This window comes from Rhinolophus sinicus, linkage group LG07 (genome assembly GCF_036562045.2).
Source record: "Rhinolophus sinicus isolate RSC01 linkage group LG07, ASM3656204v1, whole genome shotgun sequence".
Classification (NCBI taxonomy): domain Eukaryota; kingdom Metazoa; phylum Chordata; class Mammalia; order Chiroptera; family Rhinolophidae; genus Rhinolophus; species Rhinolophus sinicus.
This window is the reverse complement of record NC_133757.1, coordinates 50,058,047-50,083,146: the sequence shown is the minus strand read 5'-3', so window position 1 is coordinate 50,083,146 and position 25,100 is coordinate 50,058,047. Positions and strand designations below refer to the sequence as shown.

General features: G+C 38.4%; 1 protein-coding gene across 1 annotated transcript; it reads right to left on the bottom strand.

Annotated features, from left to right (window-relative positions):
* Nucleotides 1–157: 157 nt before the first annotated feature.
* OIT3 (oncoprotein induced transcript 3) lies at nt 158–24,842 on the bottom strand. Its single transcript, XM_019745853.2, has 9 exons — nt 24,662–24,842; nt 20,594–20,968; nt 19,154–19,261; nt 14,939–15,061; nt 11,436–11,558; nt 9,391–9,551; nt 7,302–7,717; nt 2,536–2,635; nt 158–936 (listed from the first exon to the last, which is right to left on the bottom strand). The coding sequence occupies exons 1-9, from the start codon at nt 24,720–24,722 to the stop codon at nt 748–750; spliced, it is 1,656 nt and encodes a 551-aa protein (XP_019601412.1). The 5' UTR covers nt 24,723–24,842; the 3' UTR covers nt 158–747.
* Nucleotides 24,843–25,100: the final 258 nt, after the last annotated feature.

Genomic DNA, 25,100 nt, shown 5'->3' with positions numbered 1-25,100 from the left:
TAAAATGTATTAAACACCTACAAAACCGTATGGTATAATGTTATACCTTTTTCTATTGTCTTGTCATTCTGAGGGCATAGAATGGCAAAAAATAGGGCATATGATACCAAATTTTAAGTTTGTCTACCATTCAGTCATTGAACCACTTAAATACATGTTAGTGAATTTATTAACATTTATTAATTGAAAATATTTCATTTAAGACAATATAAAAATACGAAAAGAAAATATTATGTAAGAGAAAAACCAAATAGAAAAACCAATTTTTAGCTCACACTTATACTGATAAACTTCCAAATCTCCTATAACTATTTTGTATTTGAATTGAAATTTCAGGGTATAATTATTATTTACATATTTCAGGAATCATTGAATATTTAAGTCATAGTTTCAAGCAACTATTTTTTTTTTTAAGTTCTGAATTTGAAATATTATACCCAGCTTCTGATTTTGGGGTCTTACTGCATCCTGCACTACATGTTTTATCCTAGGAAAGACCTGGGGGGATGGGCTGAGCTGCTCTCTCTGTGGACAGCATAGTTTTCTTCCTTAGGAGGCTGAAGCCCCAACTGGGTCAGGTCAGTCAGCAGTGAGCTGACCTCTCCTGAATCAGAGTGAGTCAGTTCTGGGAATTTGTCTAAACCCACAGCATGAGGTTTAAAAGAGAGCAGGGTTCTACAGTGTTGACTGATGTTCTCAGAAGGCGTGGGGTGAAGGTCCAAACAGGCAGGCAGCCGGAAGCCAGGACTAGGGTGTTGGATCGCCCTCGTCCTTCCAGTCAATGCTGATTGGGCCGCTCGTCAGCATCTGGCTCTGCAGACCGGCCGTGTACTCTTCTCCTGCCTCACGACGCATTCGCCGGTGGCAGCCCTGTGCACAGCGGGAACGCTCCTCTAGCATTCCACAGACGAGGACCTGGCAGTGCAGAAACACTTCCTGGAAAGACCATGATTATAATGAACAAAACCAGTGAAAACAGCTGTCACGTGTGGGGCACTTTCTCGAAGGCAGACACCATACCACATGTTTCATATATACCGGGGATGCCCAAAATATGTATACACATCACTTGTATCCATCTTTTATTATCAGTATAGATTGAGTATTACAATTTTAATAGCTTTTTCCTTTCTTAAATGTGTATACAGGTTTTGGCACCCTCTATGTTACCTCATTTCACCTAAACAGCAATCCTTTGAGGTAAGATGTCATCACCCTCATTTTACAGATGAGGAAACAGACAGAGGTGAGGGAACTTGCCCAAATTCACACATTTAGTAACATGGCAAACACACAGTTCCGTGGAGGATTTAAAACCCCACATCCATAACTTCTGTGTTTGTGCAGGGCCTGGAGAGACCTCTGTGAAGACAACATCTAATAATGTTAACATCTTCATCCCTCACACCGAGGTCTGGGAATAACATCAGCTCCCGTGCACGTCTATGTAAAATAACCAGTTCTTTCTCCAAGCTTCTCCCCATAAGTAACTTCCCATAGCACGCTGCCTGGTGGAGGAGGGAGATCAGGCTGAGCCATCATGGTTAGCAGTTGTTCTGCAACAGTGGTATAGCTGGAAATGACATCAATACACTTAAGTGCAATGTGGAAAGATTGCTGGGCTCTTAAACTTCCTTTTGTTAAAAAGTTTCAACAACTCTACTGAAACAAAAAACAAAATACTTCTACCTTAACATACTCTATCCTCTTATAATCTCTATTCACATATATATATATTTTAAATATAGCATATTCAATATGCATGCAAATTATTACAACAGTTTATTCATATCTCCTTTTTATATATTTCTATGGTTCTGTATCATTTTAATAACAGCTTAATACTACACTCATTGATATGCTGCAGCCCTGTTTGTTTGGGGGCTTTCTTTTTCACTCCTTTTATAACAATACTCTATAAACGCATCCAACAAATCTTGTTTTTCTTTTTTGCTTTTTTATTTTTGGGAAACTGTCAAAATTGGAATTTTTAGATAAAAGAATATGATGATTTTATGGTTATTATTACATATCGTCAGGCAACTTTCCAGAAAGTGTACCAATTTATACTGTCACAGTATACTTCTTATAACTTTGCAAGCATTGTGATTTATAATTTTTATAAATTTAATGTATGTAAAATAGTCTTATAATTCTTTTAATTGGCATTTTAAGTACTATTTTCAATGAACATTTTACTATTTTGTCTTGTCTGTGAATTTTCTGTCCATAGTCTTTGCCATGGGACTATCACACAGGCTTTTTCAACTATAATACCTACCCTACAAGGATTTAAAATTGTAATCCTATAGTATTTCCTTTGAACAAGTACAGTTATTTTATTGGGAGGGGGACAGATAATGATGATATTCATGAAGGTGTGAAGCTTCTAGATGGCCAGTTTTACAGTATATTTTATAGATGCAATGCAGATCCTAACCATGAGCTCATAGAATGTCACTAAGAAGGGAGGCTCAGGCCAGGGGGTTACAATATTTCATTTAAATTCACACTCCTAGGCTCACCTCAGCTTACCTTATGGTCTTTGCCCACAAACTTGAAGACAGGGACCTGGAAGTGCTTTGCTAGGTGATCCCGTGATGTGTACTGCTTTACTGAGTCATCTGAAACACAGCTGGAAGTAGGACGGGAGAGCACGTAAGACTTGATTGTTTAAACAGAGGTGGAAAAACAATCCAGTCCACTGTATTTGGCCCAAGGAGAGGCAAACTGGGTGGAGGGGGCTGGGCTGCACTCAAGCTTTTTGAGAATGAAGGAAAAATGAAATTCCCTTCCTGTGAGGCATCTTCAGACACAGCTCTGTTAATTAACACTGTCTGTCCCATCTGTCATTCACCGTGCCCACAAACGGCACAAGGACCTCCTGTTTAGTCAATGTATTGAAGTATTAGCAACAGCAATAACATTTATTTCAAAAATACCTTTTGAAATAAAGGTATCTCTTTTGAAATAAAGGTATCTTTGTAAGCCTGTATTTTTGTTTGTACTATATTGTAGGAATTTTACATTTGCATACTTTATTATTGGTTTGAGAAGGCTTTTCTTTAACTAGATTTCATAAATATTCATGAATACCTCAAGACTTACCCTGAAGGGGATTCAAGGGTGAACAAACCCCAGTTTGTGCATCAAAGAGCTGCATAAAGAACCAAGTTTCTTAGAGAATAAATAACTGGATCCATCGGGGGAAAAGTCATTCACCTCCAAATTGTTTTAATTCCTCTTTTCCAAAGTTTAATGCTAAACTGTAGTTTGATTGGGTTTGGGGGTTTTAATCTTAGATCTACTGCTCAAAGTGAACTCCTAGGCTTACCTCATGGTTAGCTGGGGGAAAAGAAATATTATGAACAGTCCAGGCCAAGGTTTAGTGCTGATGTAACTTGTCTCCTTAAAGTTTAAAGGTTAAAGGATCACACTTGTACTTTCTTTTCCATTCTGAATTCCAAATGAACTTCTTTCTTCTAAGTATATTTTCCTTTATATGGATACCTAACAGTCCCTGTCTTCCCAGCCAGGAAAAAAGTGAGGATCGGCTATAAACTCCTGAGACACTGGGCTCCATTTGCTTACAGACCACTTTCTAGTTCATTGCTAATCGCTGTTTCAGTGCAGTTGAAAAATCCAATAAAATTGTTTAAAAATAAGGTATCTTGACTTGTATGACTACTGGTATTCCTCTAACCTAAAGATCTAAACATATAATGGGCTTTCTATTATTTTTTGTATTTATGTATTCATTTCCCTGAAGTAAAATTAATTTCTATATCTTCTGATTATGTTCTATAATAAATCCTATTGTACATCTAATCTGTGTAACACACTTTGCTGGGTGGTGCAGAGGATATAAAGAGGAATAATATGGTCTATGAAATCAAGGAATTTATAGTCCAATATTTATAATAATACCGTGTTTCCCCGAAAATAAGACCTAGCCAGACAATCGGCTCTAATGCATCTATTGGAACAAAAATTAATATAAGACCCAATCTTATTTTACTATAATATAAGACTAGGTATAATATAATATAATACAATATAATATAACATAACGTAATATAACATAATATAATATAATATAATACCAGGTCTTATATTAATTTTTGCTCCAAAAGACGCATTAGAGCTGATTGTCCCACTAGGTTTTATTCTCGGGAAAACACGGTAATAATAATAACATGATATTAAAATGGCATGTTCATCTAAGTGTCTCAGCATTTTCAATTTATTTTTATCTAAAAAGACTAGGGGGGGTGGGGAATTGGGAATAAAAAATAAAATAAAAATAATTGAGTTGTGCTTACAGTGTATAATACACATTAGATTTCAAAGACTTAGCAGGAAAAAGAATGTAAACTATCTCACTAATGATTTTTTTTATTGATTCGCTATTGAAATAACAGTATTTTGGAGAAATCTGGTTGAATAAAATATACTATTAGATTTTCAAAATAAATTTAAAATACTATTATTTTCTTTAAAAGGGGAAATGAGGCAGAGAGAGTTGTTCCTGGGTAACACATTACAGAATAGAACCCAGGACAAATTCTTGTTCTTGATTTGGTGTTTGCTGTGATTAGACAATGCTAGCTCTGTCAACTTCAAGTTCATAAGCTAAAAGAAAGGAATGATAGTATATGAAAATCCAAAGAAACTGATTATCCAAAAGTCATCCATATTTGATTTAGGAATTCAACATGCTTCTTTTTCTGGAGACTAACTTTCTAATTCTACTTTGCTTAGGCACATATTAAATTATTTTGCATTCTCAGGGCGCATGCCAACTAAATCTAGAGGGAGGTGAAGCAGATGTGTTAAATATCAGGGGAGACTAGTCTGATTTTAACTTAAGCTGAGGACAATGAGTCATCAAACAATTTATAAATGTAAGTAAACTGCATTATGCTTATTATGATAAATGCTTATTCAATAATCCATTGGGGAAATATTCAGTGACCCTTTCTATAGGCTAGGCATTAAGGAGGAAGGAGACGGAAGGAAGGTTTTAGCTCAGGGAGAAATCAGGGAAAGCTTCAAGGAGGAAATAAACCTGCTGAATCTTGAAGAACCAGTAGGAATCAGACAGGAAGAAGATTTCAGGCAAAACAAAGAACAGGTGCAGAGTCAGGAGAGGTGTAAGAAACAATAGAGTTTGGAAATTGCCTGTAGTTCCCTTTGGCATGAACAGAAATTGGAGAAGATAGAGGTCAGAGGGCGAGGCACAGGGAGCCAAGCTGAGAATTGGATTTTATCCTGAGGGATTATCTTATATGCACCATTATTTTACTACCTATTATTATACTGGAGATGGGACTATTGGCCTGTTTACTAAATAGGCCTACACAGCTGTGTTTTTGAGTTCTTGCCTCTGCTTTTTAAGCATTTATTTCTTCCACAGCTTTTTCCCCCCTGCTTTGTATGTGCTAAGGGCTGGAAAATTAAATAGCACAGCTTCTTAAAACTGTCCAAAATAACAGATATAGTCCTTAATTGAGGGTCTAAATAATGAATATATAAATAAACTTCATAAGTTTTTATTGAGATTACAGGTTACATGTTTTCCCAGGAACTGAGTTATGATTATGCATTCATTTTTGCAAAAGGAAATATGAAGGACAAGATAAAACTCTTACTATGGAAAAATGTTCTCTTTTGATTATGTATGTTTATTGTATGCCAATAGTAGTTCAATAAAGCTGTAAAAAAAAATTAAAAAGGAACCAAAATCCACTCTCTTTCAAAAAGTAAATTCATTCCCTAATCTATGTAGCATTATGTATGTGTCTGAAAAAAAGAAATGAAAAATGATGCCTCTACTTTCCATTTTAAAACTTTCTGGAGATCACTTTAAGATGGCAAGCAATCCAACGATCTATGGATCCCCGTGAGGCCTATTATTGGCCTTCCAAAGCAGCTCAGCATGACCAATTTTTCATATTCTGAAAATACTCTAAGGAGACTACAAGAATCTAAGACTAGAAGTACTCCTGCTGGTAAAGTTAAATTTACCAACCAAAGGCAATCAAGAGCCATTAAAAGGTTTTCAGCAGGGATGGGAATATAAATATACTTTTTTTCCTTTTGACTGGATACCCAGGGACTCTGTGGAGCTGAGAATTGAGAGCTGAGATTTAGTAGGCTGTGTGAGGAAGCAGTTTCAGCTGTCCAGGTGAAAGATGATGGGGGCTGGAACTAAGTCAGTAAAAGTGGAATACAGAGAATGAGGTTGGGGTATTACTATTTTTTTAAAAAAGCTTCTCTGTTGACCCTAATGTGCTTCAGGGTTTGCAAATCACTGCACAAGAGATGGGTAGCAGCAGGCAAAGGTTGCCTGTGGTGGGAGATCTGAAGAAGGAAAAGCAAAGGAGAAATGTCAAAGGGTCTATCAGGCCAGCTAGCGAAGGGTATGAACGGGAGACACCCTTGTGGGGCTCTAACTAGACCACTTCTCTTTTGTGGTCTAAAAGATCCTGACTCTCCATGAGATATGTCCCATCTGACACCGAGAACAAAGAAGAAACCGATGAGATATTACTATGAGTCTGGAGTTTTGCGTGTGAACATCCTAGGATGGAAGCAATGGGTATGATAACTGCTGGGCTTCCCAAAATACCTTGTGACACATGGTTTTCAATCCAAGGAGCCTTTGGAAATACAGAAATCTCCTTTGTATAAAACAAGCAAACTAAAACAAACTTGATTGGTCTTTCTTCTCCTAAAATCTACCAAGTATTCTCTCTTCACTATCAAACTTCTGAAAAGAGGAGCCGACATTTGCTGCTTCCACTTCCTCCTCTCCTCGCACCTCTCAGCCCCCACCTGGCCCTCATGGCCGAGCCTCTCTGAACAGGTTAATCGGCCCTATAGTTTCAATCATGAACAGGAGTGATTCTCTGTCTTTCGTCTCTAGTCCTGACCTTGTTCATTTCCAACTGCCCACTGCACTTCTCTTCCTATGTATCCTGTAGGCATTTACAATTCAATACTATTACTTGGAATTATATTCAATAGTTCCACTTCACATCTGCTTTTCTGCCTATATTCATTCATCTTGGTTAATGACATCTAGTCATTCCCCCGAGCTAGTCCCCTTGGAGTCATTTTTGACTCCCTTCTCCATCACCAGTTTTTACCTCCAAAATGTAATAAATAAATGGTTTCTGAACTAATGAAGAGTTCATGAGACTGCCATGTCGTTTTAGGAAATGACTCCGTATGCTTCTGTACTTAGAGGTCAGATGTAAACTGGGAATAATAAACCATTTAAGCAGCAGCATAATTACCCATCCTGGATAAGGTAGTACTTCAGGATCTCATCGATCTTGGAAGTGGGGGTGGCAAAACAGCTCTCCACTAGGCTTTCTAAGCCGTTCACATGCACCAAGGGCTCAATGCCAAAGTACAGGGAGTCTCGAAGCTTGAGGGTGGGCAAAGCTTCCCGGTAAGGCTCTTCAAACTCATTGTCCTTGAAGATCTCCAGGGTGAACGGGAAGATTCCATGACTGCGGCTCATGATTTCCAGTGGGGTGTTTCGAAGGTTGGGAACGTATCCTTCAGAAATGGTGTACAGGCGTGGAAACTCACAGGTCACAGGGATCAGCAGTTTGCTGGTTCGGATGATGATGTCCCCGCTGCTCCCTGGGGTCTGCTTGGGTAGACCTGTCACAAGGTTGCTTGCCACGATCTTGTCATTCACCACCTGAGCCAGGCCAGGGTGAGGAGAGGAAAGAGATTTTACATTTATTTCTACAAAGCTTTTTTCCCCCTCTCCTCTTAATTATAACAATCTCCAATCCTCAAAACACATTAGAGATTTGGTTGCTGAAGTCTTTTTTTATTTTTATTTATTTTATTTTTTATTTTTTTACATATGACTTCATGGTCAACCCACACATTGTTCTGGAATATTATTCATAAACCCCGAGCTATGCAGAATCAGCAAATTCAAAGCTCTGATGTTTTAGGAAAGAGCAGCTTCTGTATATTATTTTTGTCTGTAATCCTAGACCGGTGACCATGCTGCAGCATGACCTTGTGCTGAACTCGCCCTCACACAGAATTCCGGTGACACATTTATGCACATAATTGTCAGTGCTTTATCTCCAGCCTCATCCATTCTCCTGTGTCCCAGAAACTCCGACTCATCATGAGGCATTTCCATTTGATTATCCACAGACATAATAAACAAAACTTGCCAAAGTGGGACCACCTTCTCCTCGAATATCCCCCCATGTATCACCCCAAGTCTCATTAGCGCTCTGATTTTCTCTTAGTCAGACTCAAGAAATCAATATTTGTGCAACCAAATGATTGCAAGGGTCTCTGCACTCATCTCCAGGATTCAGGTCCCCTTTCTCCTATACCTCTTGCACACTTCTGATTTCATCATGGTGGTACCTGCTTAATCCCATGTCTGTGGGATAAAGCCCAAACGCCTCACACTAGCACACAAGGCAAATCTCCCCCCATCTACTTTTCCAGTTTCCTTTTCCAGAATGAATTCCTTGCCAGTTAGGATGTATTGTCCATTCACCTCAGCATAAGCCGTAAGTATCCCCATCTCTGGGACTTGCTCACTTGTTTCTCATCTGAGATGCCCTTTCTTTCCCTCTCTGCCTGTATAAACCACACACACGCTCCCACTCCACTTGGAGTCCTATTTGTCTTGACTGCCCTAACGTTTGTCCCTTTCTGGCCTCCTACAGCACCTGTCATCTGGATCACTGTCTCTCATGTATATTTCATGTATATTGTCATCTCAATACTACTGTGTATATTCCTGAAAATCAGGCATCTGATTTCATACATCCCTCAGACACTCCAGCACAGGGTTATGCACAAATTCTTGGATGAAAGTATAAACCTTTGACTTCCACGTGGGTCAATACTTGAACTCATTTGCTGCCTCATAAATGGACCACCATCTATATCAGTTGCTTTCTTCAAGTAAAATAATTGCTACTGATGCTGATGTACTTAGCAAATGTCTACATGTACTGGAGAGATGGGGCTATTTGAGAACAGAAATAGTAGAATTATTCTTAACGTCCCATCCTCACAGAGCCAGGACCACAGCAGATGGTCAATAATACATTTGTTAAATGAATGGCAAAATGGATTTTTTTATTTCCATTCTTTCATAGAAATATTTTGGGTGGCCGGTTAGCTCAGTTGGTTAGAGCGTGGTGTTGGTAGCACCAGGGTTGCCAGTTCGATGCCCACATGAGCCACTGTGAGCTGCAGCCACCTTTAAAAAAAGAACAAAACTAGAAATATTTCATCTAGGACAGAAGCCATACCGCATACCTCTGTCAACCACCCCCCAAATAACTGGCTTTGGGTTATTTCCCAGTATCCTCCAGGAAAACCTACATCGACCACTGTGCCACACGTCTTGAGGGAGAAGAGGATGTTGACGTGGGTGCCATTGGATACTCCTCGGCAGGAGGTGTTGGTCAGGAAGAGCTCCAGGCCGCCAACCAGGTCCCTGGGGACGCTCACTTCAATGGCGTCCGACTTGCACAGCACGGGGACTGCAGCACAAAGGGGCTATTGTTAGAACTGGGAAGGCTGAAGGGGAGCAGGGTAAAGAAGTCTTCTGGGAGAATGAATTTCACCCCCACACAACTTGAGCTTTTTGTTCTATCCTCAAGGAAATCGATGAGGCTGGTGAATAAAACCAGGACTCTTAACTCCCAAGGCTGTGGTCAAATAATGCTCCTGAAATAGATAATTCCCCGAATGAGGAAATACTGTGTTCAAGTTTCAGTTCAACAGACGTTTATTTCAAAGTGTGGCTAGCATAACTCCATGAACTGAAACACCCAAAAGATTAACTTTTAGCACAAACACAATTTATTGGTAATACAGAAAAAGTACTGCTTTGATATAGGCTTAAATTTTATAACGGTACTGCTTTGACTTTACTGCCCATAAAACAGAGGTAATAAAAACAGTGTTAGTGCACTTGGGGAAGAGTTCCAGATTGTCCTTGCATTGTTCAGTAAACCATAAACCCTGACTATAAATTCCATTTTAACTTAATATAGAAAAGATAAAAAAGATTGCTTCTCCTTAGCTTTCCCATGTTCACTTCTTCAGGTTCTACAAATACCCTAAAAGGAATACTTATGGGTACTGTCAGAAAATACGTGAGGACAATAATATTTGAGGACATATCAGAGCAAATGGTACAGTAAAAAGAAATCAGGGGTAGTTGCTCATTAAATATTTGGTGGGTGAATAAATTAATATTCTGAACACAAATAACTAGATTTCCAGAAAATAGTTCTCAGAGATTGTTGATGCTCATATTGTAAGTATATGGAGAAGAATCAGTTTTCAAGAGCTTCTTCTTTTTCATTTTTTTAAATTAAAGTTTATTGGGGTGGCAATTGTTATAAAGTTACATAGATTTCAGGTGCACAATTCTGTCATACATTATATCTCACATTGTGTGTTCACCACCCAGAGTCAATCGTCTTAAGGGCTTTCAACTTAGTTTCACAACTCAATTATCCGTTAGAAAAGAGAAGAACTGCATCAATGTCTTAGACTTCTAAATTGAGTATTAATTATACAATTAATAATAGAAATTTGAGGAAAAAAATCAAAGGTAAAAAGCAAAGGAAACCATGTGACCTGCAATCCCATTTCTGGGTATTTATCCAAAAGAATTAAAAGCAGGATTTCAAAGAGATATTTGCATACCCATGTTCATAGCAGCACTATTTACAATAGTCAACAGGTACAAGCAGCCCAAATGGCCATCAAAACATGACTGGATAAGCAAAATGTGGTGTGTACACACAATGGAATATTATTCAGCCTTATACAGGAAGGAAATTCTGTCACATGCTACAACGTGGATAAACCTTGTGGACATTAAGCTAAGTGACTAAGTCAATCACAAAAAGACAAATACTGTATGATTCCACCTGTTTATGAGGTATCTAAAGTAGTCAAATTTATAGAAATAGAAAGTAGAATGGTGGTTGCTAGAGTCTGGGGGAGGGAAAAATGCTGAGTTGTTTAATGGGTGTAGAGTCTTAGATCTGCACAATGGAAAAATTCTGGAGGTGTTGGACAATAATTTGAATATACTTAATACTACTGAACTATACATTAAAATTAATGTAGATGGCATGTTTTATGTTATATATATTTTTTTACCACAATTTTTTAAAAAGCAAAGGAGAATTAGCTTTTTGGTAATCTTTTCTTAGAAATCTTCTCTTTTGAATGATTCCAGAGTGAAAATTTAGGGATACACACTGCTGGAAGAGCTGGTGTTCTGAAAGGTGAAAATCTTGAAATATCTGGGTGAGGAAGGCAGGGAGATTGGGGTAGGGGGACAGGGGTTGAGAGGGAGGAAGAAGCATGAATCAGAGCAGAGGCCAAGCCCGGGCATGTACTACCTTGGCAAGTGTGGTTATCCTCAGACAGCACCAAACCCCGGGGACATTCACACTGATAGCCCTTGTCAGACACGAGGCAAGAATGGCTGCAGCCGCCATTGTTATTGTGGCATCCTTCAATGTCTGCAATAAAAACCAAAAGAAAAGGGAATAATCTCACAGACCTCTTCCCCAAGCACTTTGCCTCAGGGATTATACTTAACTCATCACAGTCACTGGGGCCTAACCCACTCCCTGACACATAGGGAAGCCCACCAAAACTATTTAATAAATGTTATAGTTACAAAGCACAATCTTAGAACATCTACAGCTCAACTCACTTAAACTGGTCATTTTCTAGAATGTCCTTATACCTGCATTTGTCTGTTTTTCTCATAGTTAGGCTATGTTTGGTGGGAAGAAGACCCAAAAGTCATTTCTTAATTGCTGTAATATTTAATTTATCCATTTCAAAATTTTATAGAGTATTATTGATGTAAAAAGGACCGACCGAATATAAATTCAACTGGACCAGCTTGATGGATTAGAGTTATTGCCAGTTTGTTGGATAACCAGCCCCTCTTCTCAATCTCTAGGAATAACAACACTGGGGATACGCATCTTGGGCTGACAGCACACTATGAAAATGAAGCCTGGACAACACACTAAGAGAGTCCACTCAGTCAAGCTCTTTGTGACATTCCTCTTAGAAGGCAGTTTTTTAAAGTTGCCTTTTAAAAAGTTTTGTATTTTCAAAAAGCATACTCAATCAAATGACAAAAAAGAAAAATATTCAATTGAAAACTGAAGAAACTACCATGTGATTTCATAATTAGCAGAGGTAAAATACTGACCTTTGTAGGCTCTGGACATTATCTTCTAGTCAGGGGTCATCAAACTCTGGCCTGCTATGTGTTGTTGTAAATAAAGTTTTATTGGCACATAGCCATGCTCATTCATTTACCTAGTGTTTATGGATGCTTCCTCACTACAAGGGCAGAGTTGAGTAGCTTCAACACATCCATATGGTCCACGAAGCCTAAATATTTACTATTTGGCCTCTACAGAAAAAGTTTGCTGACTCCTGTTCTAGGGGTCAGATAATGAAAGGAAATGCTTTCAAATTATTTGAGATGCTCAAGGAAAGATACGTATAAGCTGAATTTCTAGTTATAACTATAACTCTTAGTCCGACCATAGCAAAAAAAAAAATCCAGTTTTTTGGAACATCAGTAAATTAACTTGAGATAAATCAGTTTTTGTGAAACATATAGAGAAAATAAATTTGTAATGAATTAATCTTTGCAAAATTTAAGAGCGATAGGCTATCACCTGTTCATAAACCTGTGCAATTAAAAAGAATAAAAGTACACCTACGGGTTTTTGAAATAGATAAAAATGATATATAACAGTATAGAAGCATGCATAAAAATATGCTATTTAGATGTTACAGTCAACATTAACAGGAATTTTTTTTTTCTCAAAAATGATCTTCTTTAAGTCTAATTTTTCTGGGTCTCAATTTCAATATCTGTAAAATGAAGGGTTGGACTACATGTTCACTCAGGGGCTAGGTCTAAAATAGCAAAGAGCCAGATAAATTGAAATTCTAAGTCAGCTTAAAGGATTTAAGTCTCTTGTAAACATACACCAAAATGCTTAGAATGGATATACCTGGCAAGTGTGATTGAGGGTCATTTTAGTTATCTTTCTTTTATTCCTCTGTGTTTTCTTCTATGAACATAACACTTTCAAAACAAAACAATAAATATTACTTAAAAATTAAAAGGAGCTTTTTATTTTAAAAAAGAAGATGTAATTATTTAACAGATGAGCTAAAGAAACAAATATGTTTGGACTATCAATAAAACTTAAGGATTACAAATACGAATCTTAATCTTAAAGCATAACTCATATACCAATTTTATCTTCTGCTAAAATATTTTTAGTTATGATTATTAGGTTTTCAAATTATATGAGGATTAACTAATATTTCCAATAAAATTTTCATGAAAAATTACAAATGTTCCTCATGGAACATTTCATTAATATTCAAATATGCAAATATTATTGCATAAAGTAATTAAGATTAAAGGAGGATTCAGGACATTACTCTTAGTCAGTAAAATTTAAAGTACATTTTGTCTTGTGCTAAGGAACAATAATTTAATATTCTGGTTAATGGTCCCTCAGTTAATAATGCAAACTTGGTTGTATGGAATAAATTGTGGGCACTAACCATAATTTTTCTTTTTATAAACAGTATTATAACTCTATTATGCCACGTATTCAATTATCCTGTGAGACAAACCACATATCCTCTATAAACAATAATAATTAAGCTATTATTTTTTCATATAATTTGCAAAGAATTGTTTTTTTCCCCTCAATTCCCAGTGTCATGAGATTCAGTCTTATTAAAGTAGAAGTGATGAACTTTTAGTTGTGATAACTTGCAAGGGCAAATATTCCTTAGAGAAAGGATGTTATCTAAGTTTCATGTAATAATAGTAAACAATTTCCATTTCAATTATTTGACATACATTACAAATTCTTTTTATTACTTATTCGTATACAATGTATACAGCAGTCCTGCTGTTAAAAATACTTTTACTGATCTCCAAACAATGCATTAATCTCCAATAAATGCAAAGCACACGAAGAAAAAAATGGCTTCATGTAAACCAGTTTCCCAAACTTCTAAGAAGGTAACATTTATGGAAGTTGGTAAAAACACAAACTGTAAGGCCCATCCCATCCCACTGAACCAGTGTCCAGGAGAGAGGCCTGGGAAGGGCCAGCTTTAAAAGCACCCAGGTGATTCTCCTCGGCAGGGCAGTGTGAGAAACATTGCTGTAAACCATTTGTTAGACTGCCTGCCTCTGTTACCTTGCTACTCAAGGTAACAGACACCTCATCGTAGGTGTCACCTAGAAGTTATTTAGAAATGCAATATCTTGGCCTGATCCCAGATCTACTGAATCAGAATCTGCATTCCAACAAGATCCCGGGTGATTCGTGGGCACATTAAAGTTTGAGAAACACAGACTACTGATATTTATTTTCCAAATTCAAATGGTGGCTCTCTGCCTCTTGTGAAATGCAACATCTCCCTCCTGTGAAGTCTTGGAGACAAATTCAACACTGAATTCTGTTGCAAGCATTTTCAATGACGATGAACTTTTTCTGTCATTCCTTTATGCAGTCAAACTGCCGTGTTTCCCCAAAAATAAGACCTAGCCTGACCATCAGCTGTAATGCATCTTTTGGAGCAAAAATTAATATAGGACCCGGTATTATAATGTTATGTTATGTTATCTTATGATATGATATTACATAAGACCCGGTCTTGTTTTAATTTTTGCTCCAAAAGACACATTAGAGCTGATTGTCTGGCTAGGTCTTATTTTCGGGGAAACACGGTGTTACTTTCTTCTAATGTTGGGCAGTTTCATGAACATCAAAGAAGAAGCCAATGGCTTATTCTGGGTTCTTGATTTGAATCCTTTCTTACCCATTCTCACCTTCACAAGTCTTGCCATCACTTCTTAGTGTGCGGCCAACTCCACACTCACAGCGATATGAATTTTTGAGGTTTACACAGATCTCACTGCAGCCACCGTTGTTTTGCTCACATTCATTTTCATCTGGAGAAGAGAAACCACACCGTGTACATACTGCTGAGCACCTCGATCTTTTCAACCCCCTTAGCAGAATCTCCACATCTTTTCAAATCCTGTTGATACACTTTTCCACAGCCCAAATCCCTCGCTGAAATCCAATATAATCACGTCTATCAACCTGAGCTCCTCAACCCAGTTATTTGTCCATCTGCCCTCTGCTGGAGTACAAGGCACCTACTTGTTGCCAATTACCCACAAGGGTGAAACTGTAGGAAAATGAAGTTCCTTTTTGTTACCTGGGTTCACCTATTTATTTGCGTGGGTGAATCTCACTTTGTCCAATGAGTTCCTGAAGGTTTGTTAAATAAATACAAACTTACAAATCAAAGTGTGTTTTAAATGCATTAAATGAACTTACCATTGCAGAATAAACTATCTGACAAAATTTTTTGAGACAGTCTTCTGTCATAATATGAACAACTGCTGTCAAAATTTCTTTTAAAAATTGAAATATTCCCATATTGTACTTAAGCCTGATTGTTAAGTCATTTTAAGAATGTGATGAAAAACAGGGATTTTTGTGACAAAAAATACACAATTGGCAACAAATGTCGACCCCCTTCCTTCTACAAACAAAGGAGAGGAAGCTTGGGAGCTAAATTTATCTTGGCTTGGATATAGGACTTAAGCCAGGGACTGGGGTTTAAACACCCATGAGGTGACAGGAAATGTGGCACTGGGCCAAAGAAAGGAGCTGGAACAAAAACTGACCAGGACCCTGGCAGAGATATCCCCACAATGAAATGGGGAGTAGAACCTTTCTCTGAGGCCCTGGGAAGCAGTACGGTTGCTCTCTGTTTGAGGCTGTAAGAAAGAAAAAGCTCCAGAAGTCCCAAGTCTGGCCCTGCCATGGTTGAAATATGAACTTATAGTTTCCACATGGTGTGGGGATATTGAAGCTATTGATATAAAATTTGGCACTGGCTGGTGAAAGCTTCTGTGATACCTGACGGAAGCATTTGAAAACTGCTCTGTACTAAATCTTTCACAAAGCAGGTGATAAGAGCAAGAGTCCCAAAGAAAAACAATTACAACAGAAGATGGTTTGCCATAAACATGAAGAAATGATCCATTATAAGAGAGTTGGCAAGATAACAAACACAAGGCTTTGAACAGGAGATGAACAGAATAATCCAGAAAAATCCATAACACAAGGATCCTAAAACAATCACCAAACAGACAAAAGAAAGGATATTAACCAAGACCAAAAAAGTGTGTAAAAGGACAAGGCAGAATTGAAAACAAACAAACAAACACATAAAACTTAAAAATATAGTCAATAAGATTAGAATCTTCATGGGGCACCTACTACTTGAAAAGTGGATGGTTAAAGGAACTGGCAGCCGTCCCAGATGTGGCCACACCAGCGCTGGGCCCATGCCTCTCTTCCAAGCCTGCTGACCTTGGGACTGATTTTTTTTCTGTGAAGGAGATATAAACTTCTACTGATTTAAGCCATTGTTATTTGGGGATTTGTTATTATTTATAGCCTCACTTAGAAACTATGCCCCAGCAATTCCACTTTCATGGGTATGCTCTGTAGAAAATCTCACACATGGGGTAAGTTATCATTTTTATATTAATTGCAACAGCACACAAAACAGTGCTAGATATTGTTATGGGAACATACATAAATAATAAAAACATGAAAATAGGGACCAGAAGAACACGCACTAACTTCAAAACAGTGAGTACCCTAGAAATTGACAGAAGAAAACAAGAGGGAGTCAGATGACTTTATTTGCATCTGTAAAATTTTATTTTAAGAGAAAAGGGAGAAAAACTTAACTATCGTCAAATCTGGATACACGAGTGTTTGTTATATTATTTTCCTATATACTCCTCTCTGCCTGAAAAAAATTGCATAATTTAAAATAAATAATTAAAATTATATTTCATTAAAAAAAAACTAGGGGAAAATGGACACATGCACATAAACACAAAACTTTGCCACTAATTGCAGAGAATTCATGATCCTCTGAAACTGACAGACAGACCCCAGGTAGGACCTGGGGGCTTTTCCCGATGTGCTGGTAGGCAGAGATGTCCAAGAGGTGAATTGTTAAGCAAGAGACATGTATGGTATATATGATACTTGACCTTTGGTCTAAAAAAGGGCAATAAATAAATGTATATATTTGATTTTTGTATCTGCCTGAAGAAACCCTGGAAGCACACATAAAAAAATAATTTAAGAGTTGGTAGGGGAGGAGGGAATTGGAACAAATGGGGGACAAGAGAGCTGGACATTTCACTGTATACTTTTCATGCTGTTTAATTGGGGAATCATTTAAATATATTACCTATTCAAAAGTTGTAATAAAATAAAAGCAAAGAAATGAATGAATTAGACTTATCATGGTGATCACATCAAAACGTATGTAAATATCTAATCACGATGTTCTACACCTGAAACTAATACAACATTGTATGTCAATTATACTTTAAAAATTTTTTTTAAATGAATGAACAAGTCCTGCCTTAAAATGAAGCCAAATATTTTCTGACATAGGTGTGTGTGTGTGTGTGTGTGTGTGTGTGTGTGTGTGTGTGTGAGTGTGTAGTGTGAAGGGTGAGGAGAGGTTATAGGAACCACTGTCCCCCGCACCCCAAACGTTTTAGCATTAAATCACATAGTCAAAATGGACCATGCAAGAACCCTAACAACTGCTACAGGGGTTGTTAAATCTAAACATGCTCCATAGGATGGTCAGTGGCTTCATTTAGGAGACTGAAGAACAAAAGCTTTTCTAAAATAAGAAGCCATTTACATCCCTTTCACCCTAAGCCCCTATCCCATTCTGACCTTGTTACTGTTTTTGAAAAGACGTCCTCCTCCTTTCTCACTAGACTTTTTAAAAATCAATTGAGTTTGGATACAAGAAGATTTCTAACATTAAAGAGAAAAGAGATGATCTTCAATCTTGGGTTTTTCAACTCTATTTTCTTGCAGTTACAGACAACAAATTTCCCTACAAGTAATCTGACTTCTCTTCCTTACTACTCAGAGAAACAAACACTATATAATATTAGTGAAGCTGTAGGAGTCTGTCCTTGGATAATTCTAGATTAAAGCTATCCAATAGAAATACAAAGCAATCTATACATGTAATTCAAAATTTTCTAGGAGTTATATTAAACATTTTGTTAAAAAAATTGGTAAAATTAATTTTAGTAATATATTCCATTTAATCCAATATGTCTAAAATATTTCATTTCGATATATAATAACACTAAAACCATTGAGATTTTTTTCAATTTTTAAAACTAGTCTTCAAAAGCCAGTATGTATTTTACACTTAGCATGTCTTGATTTGGATGCTACATTTTCATGAGAAATACTTGCTCTATATTTAGCCAGAGTCATACAATTTATAGTTGGTTACTCAAGTTGTTAAAAACATTTTTAGTTTTCCAATGACTGAATCAAGTATCAGTTTTTAAATTTAAATGATGTAAAATTAAAATTCAGTTTTTCAGTAACACTAGTCACATTTCAAGAGCTCCACAATCACACATGGCTTGGCTAGTGTCTCCTGTATTACACAGCACAACTCTAGACTGTCCCTAAATATTACGTATTTTTTAACAGAGAAACTATAATATTATACGTAAAAAATATATATACTTTTTTTAAGTAATTTTTTTTATTGGGGAGTATTGGGGAACAGTGTGTTTCTCCAGGGTCCATCAGCTCCGAATCAAGTCACTGTCCTTCAATTTAGTTGTGGAGGGCGCAGCTCAGCTCCAAGACCAGTCGCCGTTTTCAATCTTCAGTTGCAGGGGTTGCAGCCCACCATCCCATGCGGGAATTGAACCAGTACCCTTGTTGTTGAGAGCTCGTGCTCTAACCAACTGAGCCGTCCGGCTGACTCTATACATTTTTTTATATATAAATTTGGCTTAAGGCTTTCGTTATGAACTAAAAAGGCTAACACCATTCCAAGTGTTCAGAGACCCAAACTGGAAAAACCATGGAGTTCTGAGTCAGGAAGAGTTTTTGATTTGTCTGTTGGATCTTAATAGCCTGTTTCTACATCAAGATTAGTTTCTTACCAAAGCATGTCTGCCTGTCAGGGCCTAGCATGGTTCCTGGAGCGCATGTGCACTCACTGGTATCCAAGCAGACGCCATGGCAGTCCTCATCACAGATGTCGTAAAAATCTAGAAGGATAGAAGGATAAAGATGACCTTTTGTGAGGGGTGAAGGCCAGAGGACAACTCTCATTTATGAGAGCGTCTCATGAGTTCAATCATGGGGTACAAGTTTCTAGGCAACATCAGAGAATTCTCATTGTTCAGGGTTTACATAGACCCAATGGAAAGAGATACTACCCAGCGACATCTTTTGTCATTTAGGTCAGTGATTCCCAACTTCAGATCCACAGGCCCTTGGGTGTCCATAGTTTCTGCAAATCTAAAACATCACCAAACAGGAGCTGTAGCTTAAATAAATATTATCTCCTACTCTTCTATGTACCCTATGTTTTAAATGTATACAGATTCTGATGGGATTGATAACACAAAAATTTATTTGAAAGTATTACTGACCTCAAGTAGCTTCTTCCCATTGTATATCATTAAAAAAAAAAAAATCTGTGGATACTGAGCACAGTGCTACCACATGGATATCTGATCTATATCTTTAAAATGGGTCCTCCGAGCAGCTCCCAGAAAGACACATGTAAGGTTGCCAGCTGCCCATTGGCTCTCGAAGGGCAGAGGCAACAACTGTGGTCCCAGAGCCCAGCGCAGAAGGAGACATATCTTGGGTGAATGTTCTAGACATTTGTGTGAGTTTACTTTTGCAAACTCCTCAGTCTGGAGCACTTTCTCCTTCATCCATTTCATGTTTGACAGACAAAATAAGCGCTCAAAAAATATTTGTTGATAAAATATATATATTTGAATGAAGATATGATTCATATTCAGTTCTAAGAGCCATCATATATAAATAGTGCTGACAGACAAATAATAAGAGCCACGCCAAGGCAGAGAATTTTGAAGAATGAGAGGATATTTCCCCTGATGGAAGCACTACTCTGGGACCATGAGAGCTTTCTAAGACATAAAGGAAGAGAGAGGAATGACATTTGTTGAACACTTGCTGTGTTTGAAGTGCTATGCACACAGTAAATGAGATTTAATCCTTTGAAATAAAAGAAATACAATAAAATGGGTTCTCCATACTCAAAAATGTTGGAAATCTACTATTTAGATAACCTACATCAACATTTCATTTTCTAATCTTTTGTTTAAATGGACTGAAGACAAAATAAAAAGAACTGATTAAACGCATAGCTCCTTTCCCTTTCTATCTTCCAGGAATTTTTCAGAAATCTAAAAACAGATCTCAGAAATCACAATCTGGAGGGACCTGTGGTCCTACATCCATGTTATTCAGACACTGAGACACGACCATGACTGAATTTCATATGGCACTTTTCTCTTTGATGCCTTAGGGGGGAGGATAAAGAGCACAGGAAAGGTACTCACAACCACAGTACACATGAAAGCAGACGCTGGGCTTGGTCAGACGATACACATAGTAGCCTCCAGGGCAAGCCTTGACCTCCACCGTGGTGTTCCAGAGGCAGCAGTTCCCATTGAAGCTCGCACAGGCCTGGCGTTGCACAATGCCATCACCTTCGAGAGGGTGGCTTCCATTGAGCCAGACAGGTGCGTGGGTTCCACAGTGGTTTTCTGGGATGCAGAAGGTGGGCATGGCGTCCCCTGCCATGCCCGTGAAGCGGTACCACTCCCCATCCACGTGGTTATCACACAGAGGTGGACCTTGAGACTCATCTAGTTGGTGGTCAGTGTTCCTCCAGGGCTCATTCAGACTGATGTAAGCAGAACAAGGATCTAGGGCTGGGAGGGAAAGGGACACCTCAGAGGCACCTTCCGATATTTCAGATCACAGGGACAACAGCCTGAGTCCACCTTCTTGGTCTTGCATTTTGGCTTTTTTGGGCTCAGAAAGAAATAATCTAACGTCCCCAAATTACCTGTTTAAGATTCCCTGAGTTGCCTTCAACATGTTTCACAAATGCCTTTTACAGAATGATTTCAAATCTCTCTAAGAGTTAGAGTTGACATTGGGCTAAACGTTTTATCCCAAGTAATCATTTGCTGAAAGGGTGGTTGTTCAGACTAAGGGAGGTTAGAATTATAGTTTCAATGAAGCCTGCTCTGGTCAGACAATATTTCAAGTATTGTGTTCACACCTGGAGGCTACACTTTATGAAAGGAATGACAAACTTGGTGTCCTGAGGAAGGTAACCAGACTTAGAAGGGAGCCTAAAATTATTTACTGGGGAAGAAGTTAAGTGCTATAGTTTGGAGAAAAGAAGGCTGAAGAATATCACTTTGCAAATATCTGGAACAGGCTTGTGGAAGAGGACTTAGGTATCCTTTTACAAGAACAAGAACAAATTGTTATGGAGAAGCACATTTCGTTCAGCTATCCAGTAATGGAGAAGCTGTATCACAGTGTGGAAAGCTCCTCATCTTTGGAAATTTTCAAAAGTATTTGGATGGTCATTTGTAAGCAAGATTATAGATGGAATTTTGCACCAGTGGGAAGTTCGACTTGATAATGAATGTGTAAAACCCATTCCACTGAAAAGGAAAAGGCCTTTGGCACATTTCAGCTGCTTTGAAATACACAGAATACTGGCAAGTAGTTACCAAAGATAGTCTCGAGGTGAATGTTGGTATGTATTCCATCACCTTGTTGGAACGACCAGGAACTTTGTGTATTCCCCATTAGCCACGGCGTCATTACGTATAATACAGCAAAGTTTCTCAAGCATGCACTTTTAGTGCATACATCTCATGGACAAATATCTCATCAAACATTTTAATGACTAAAGACATCCATATCCCCAATAGTCTCACTGCTTCCCTCAATTTCAGGGAAATATTGAATTAATGTAGGCCAACTGTCTGCATGAAGAATCTACAAAACCAGGAAATTCCAGAAAGGACACTAGACAGAGAGTACTATCCCTATCCTTCGTAATGCATGTCAGGCTGACTTAACCGACATTGTAGGCAGGGAATTCACATTAAGGCCGATACACTTTGTGGGCAGGAATTTTAGTTTTCGCAAATAATGCACAACAATTAAATGCGGATAGGCCATGATCATAAAAGTCTAAGTTATCTAGAAAATATTTTGGATTTTTCCCCGGCTACATTTCAAACTCAAGTTTATTCTCTAAACTTCAGCTGCATGTAGAGGGGAGTGTAGCCTAATGCTAACGGCTCCAATGAGAATATGACAGTTTGGGACAGGAAATAAGTAGGATATTGCACCTTCTGGAAATCACACACTTGCAGAATTACTCATGGCAGGAGCAACTCTTTCCTTTAAAATGTCCCTGAAGTATCCCCACTGTGCCCTAGGTCGCAGTTTGATGTCCTGTCAGGGAAAGAAATATCCTCACTCTTTCCTCGCTAAAGGGAAAAATTCCCTCATCTGCTCTCTTAGCTGTGGTTCTCATATGAAGCAAGGTTTCCAGGGCAATTTCACAGGTGTTTATAAATTCATAGAAATATTCGATTCATTTCCTTGGCTCTAATTTTATAAAAAATGGTTAGGCACTCAACTTTTAATGGCTTTTACAGAAATTCCTGTTTCATGATTTATAAAGTCTTTCCTTAAATTTAACTGTCATTTCTTGTGCTGTTTGTTAAAAACTTCACTTCCTCTCCTGTTGTAGCAGAGATATGGCACAAACAGGAGAAATTTAAAAATAAATTTATCTCTTGTAAAATAAATAATTAAAAAATATGTTACCCAGGCAATATTTTCAAACATTAAATATACCCATTCCACTTCAGGTATTATGCATACTGCGCCCTAAATTGCTGATACTTATTCACAAAGGGGAGAGCCTCAAAAAGAACAGCCCCGTGGGTTCCTTTCAAAGTTCGAGTTAGTCCCCCCACACCCCAGCTGGGCACTCAGCGAGGTCTGTGCACCCCCAGGGCCGGCACCTCGCGGCTGCCAAGTGCAAAGAAGTAACGTCAATGTCCCCGCATTTTCGTCCCCGGGTTTGCAGAACCAGGAGTCCACAACCCGCCAGGTCCTCACACCGGATGCCTTTCCTCAGATTGTCCGCGGACTCAGCCTGCTCGCTCAGTCCGGAAGCCCCGATATCTCTTTCCTTCCCTCTCCATCCCGGTCCTCTTCCCTTCTCTCCCACTTGGCTTCCGGCTTCCCCACCTCCTCTCCTTCCCCTTCCTTCCCTCTTCTCCTTTTCTCTCACTTCCCCTCTCCTCCCAGGACAAGCATCCCCCCTTACCCCAGCTCCCTAACTTCTCCTTTTATCTTTCTCTGGCATTGAGTCAAACGTCCTAGAAGGGCTGGGGAAAAGAAAAAGAGAAACCTGGGGAGGGAGAAGGCGTATGATTGGAGAGTAAGAAGGCAAAGAGTGGAAGGAAGGAGAGTGGAAGTTGAGGGGAGGATGACTTTTCCTTAAGGAACTCTTGGTTAGTTATGGGCAACAAACACAGGGTGAGTAAACTTAGTTCAAACTTATCTTTTAAAAATAGACTATTAGAACAGTTTTAGATTTAGAGAATAATGGAGAAGATAGTACAAAGAGTTTCCACATCCCCTGTGCTCAGTTTCCCCATTAATATCATACACAGTACCTTTGTCACAATTAATGAACCAGTGTGTTGATACATTATTATTAACTCAAGTCCATAGTTTATTTAGATTTCCTTCCTTTCTGCCTTTGTCTCTCTCTGTTCCAGGATTTCATCCAGGATACCACATTACACTGTTTTCATATCCTTAGGGTCTTGAGCCTATTTTTAATGTGTACCCTTAAAAATGCGAGAGCAAGGCCTGAGTTGCCCTGAAAAAATAAATCAGGGCCAATGAAATACTGAGCTACTCAAAAGTGCCAAGAAGGAATGTTCTCGCCATCTCAACCTCCTCTCACCCTGTCTTCCAACTAGAACTTAAATTCTATTGGAAAAAGGAGAGACATTTGTTAGTAACTAGAATTGAAACTTTTCTTTGCCTTGTTGGCCAGTCTTGTGCCAAACCCGAGGAGGAAGACAGTTTAAGAATCACTCAGTCTGTGTAAAAAGTCTTATTTTCAGATGTCAAGACTAAGAAATTTGATTGACCAGATCTGTGCCTTTCCTGGGGACATAGCTTTCAGTCAGTCCCTTGAAATCATTGAAGAGAAAACTATGTCCTTAACTCTAAAAATCTTATTTTTGCTCTTAAAGTTGGAACTATAAAAGTGCCTAGAATATAAAGAGGCTAGAATTCCTTTTACACATACTCCAAGAAATATTTAACTAGTGGAAAGCTGTTGGACATGGCCGATCCATGGAAATTTTGGTTGCCTAGGCAAGAGGCTAAATAGAACACAAAACAGAAATTTTCTGAAAATATACCTTTTTAGGTTATCGACTTCTCCAACACTATTCTAGACCCAGTATTTAAAATACTGGAATCCAGCTCTTAATAGTCTGTACATAATAGCAAATTCCTACAGACAGTGCCATGTGCCAAGGACTTGACACAAGACTCACCCATTGGTGCCGCAGGTGTAACTGTGATGAGGAGGCAGGTGAGAAGCAGGAACTGAGGCATCGTTCTGGACCAGACACCAGAAACAGACTGGAAAGTTCTCTTAATTTCAGTTTTCCTTTGTCCCCTTCTTTTTCAAGGACTTTTTAAAAAGGGCTCGAGGCTCTTACGAAGAAAGACTTCTCAGTACTGGTTGGGGCTTTATCAGAGGAAGAGGATGAGTGGGATAAGGTGTCCGTTGCTCTGGCCTTGACCCTAGATAGAAGCGCTGCTTTACACTGTCAACAGGGTTATTTTATTGATATTTTTCTTTAGGAAAGAAACCTTCACAATCCCTCATCCTCCTATTGTTTTCACTCAAGAATTCCCTGCAACGAGGCCTCCAGTATCTTATCCAGAAGGGAACTCTAAATGAGGGATATCCCCTCACGTCAAAATCTT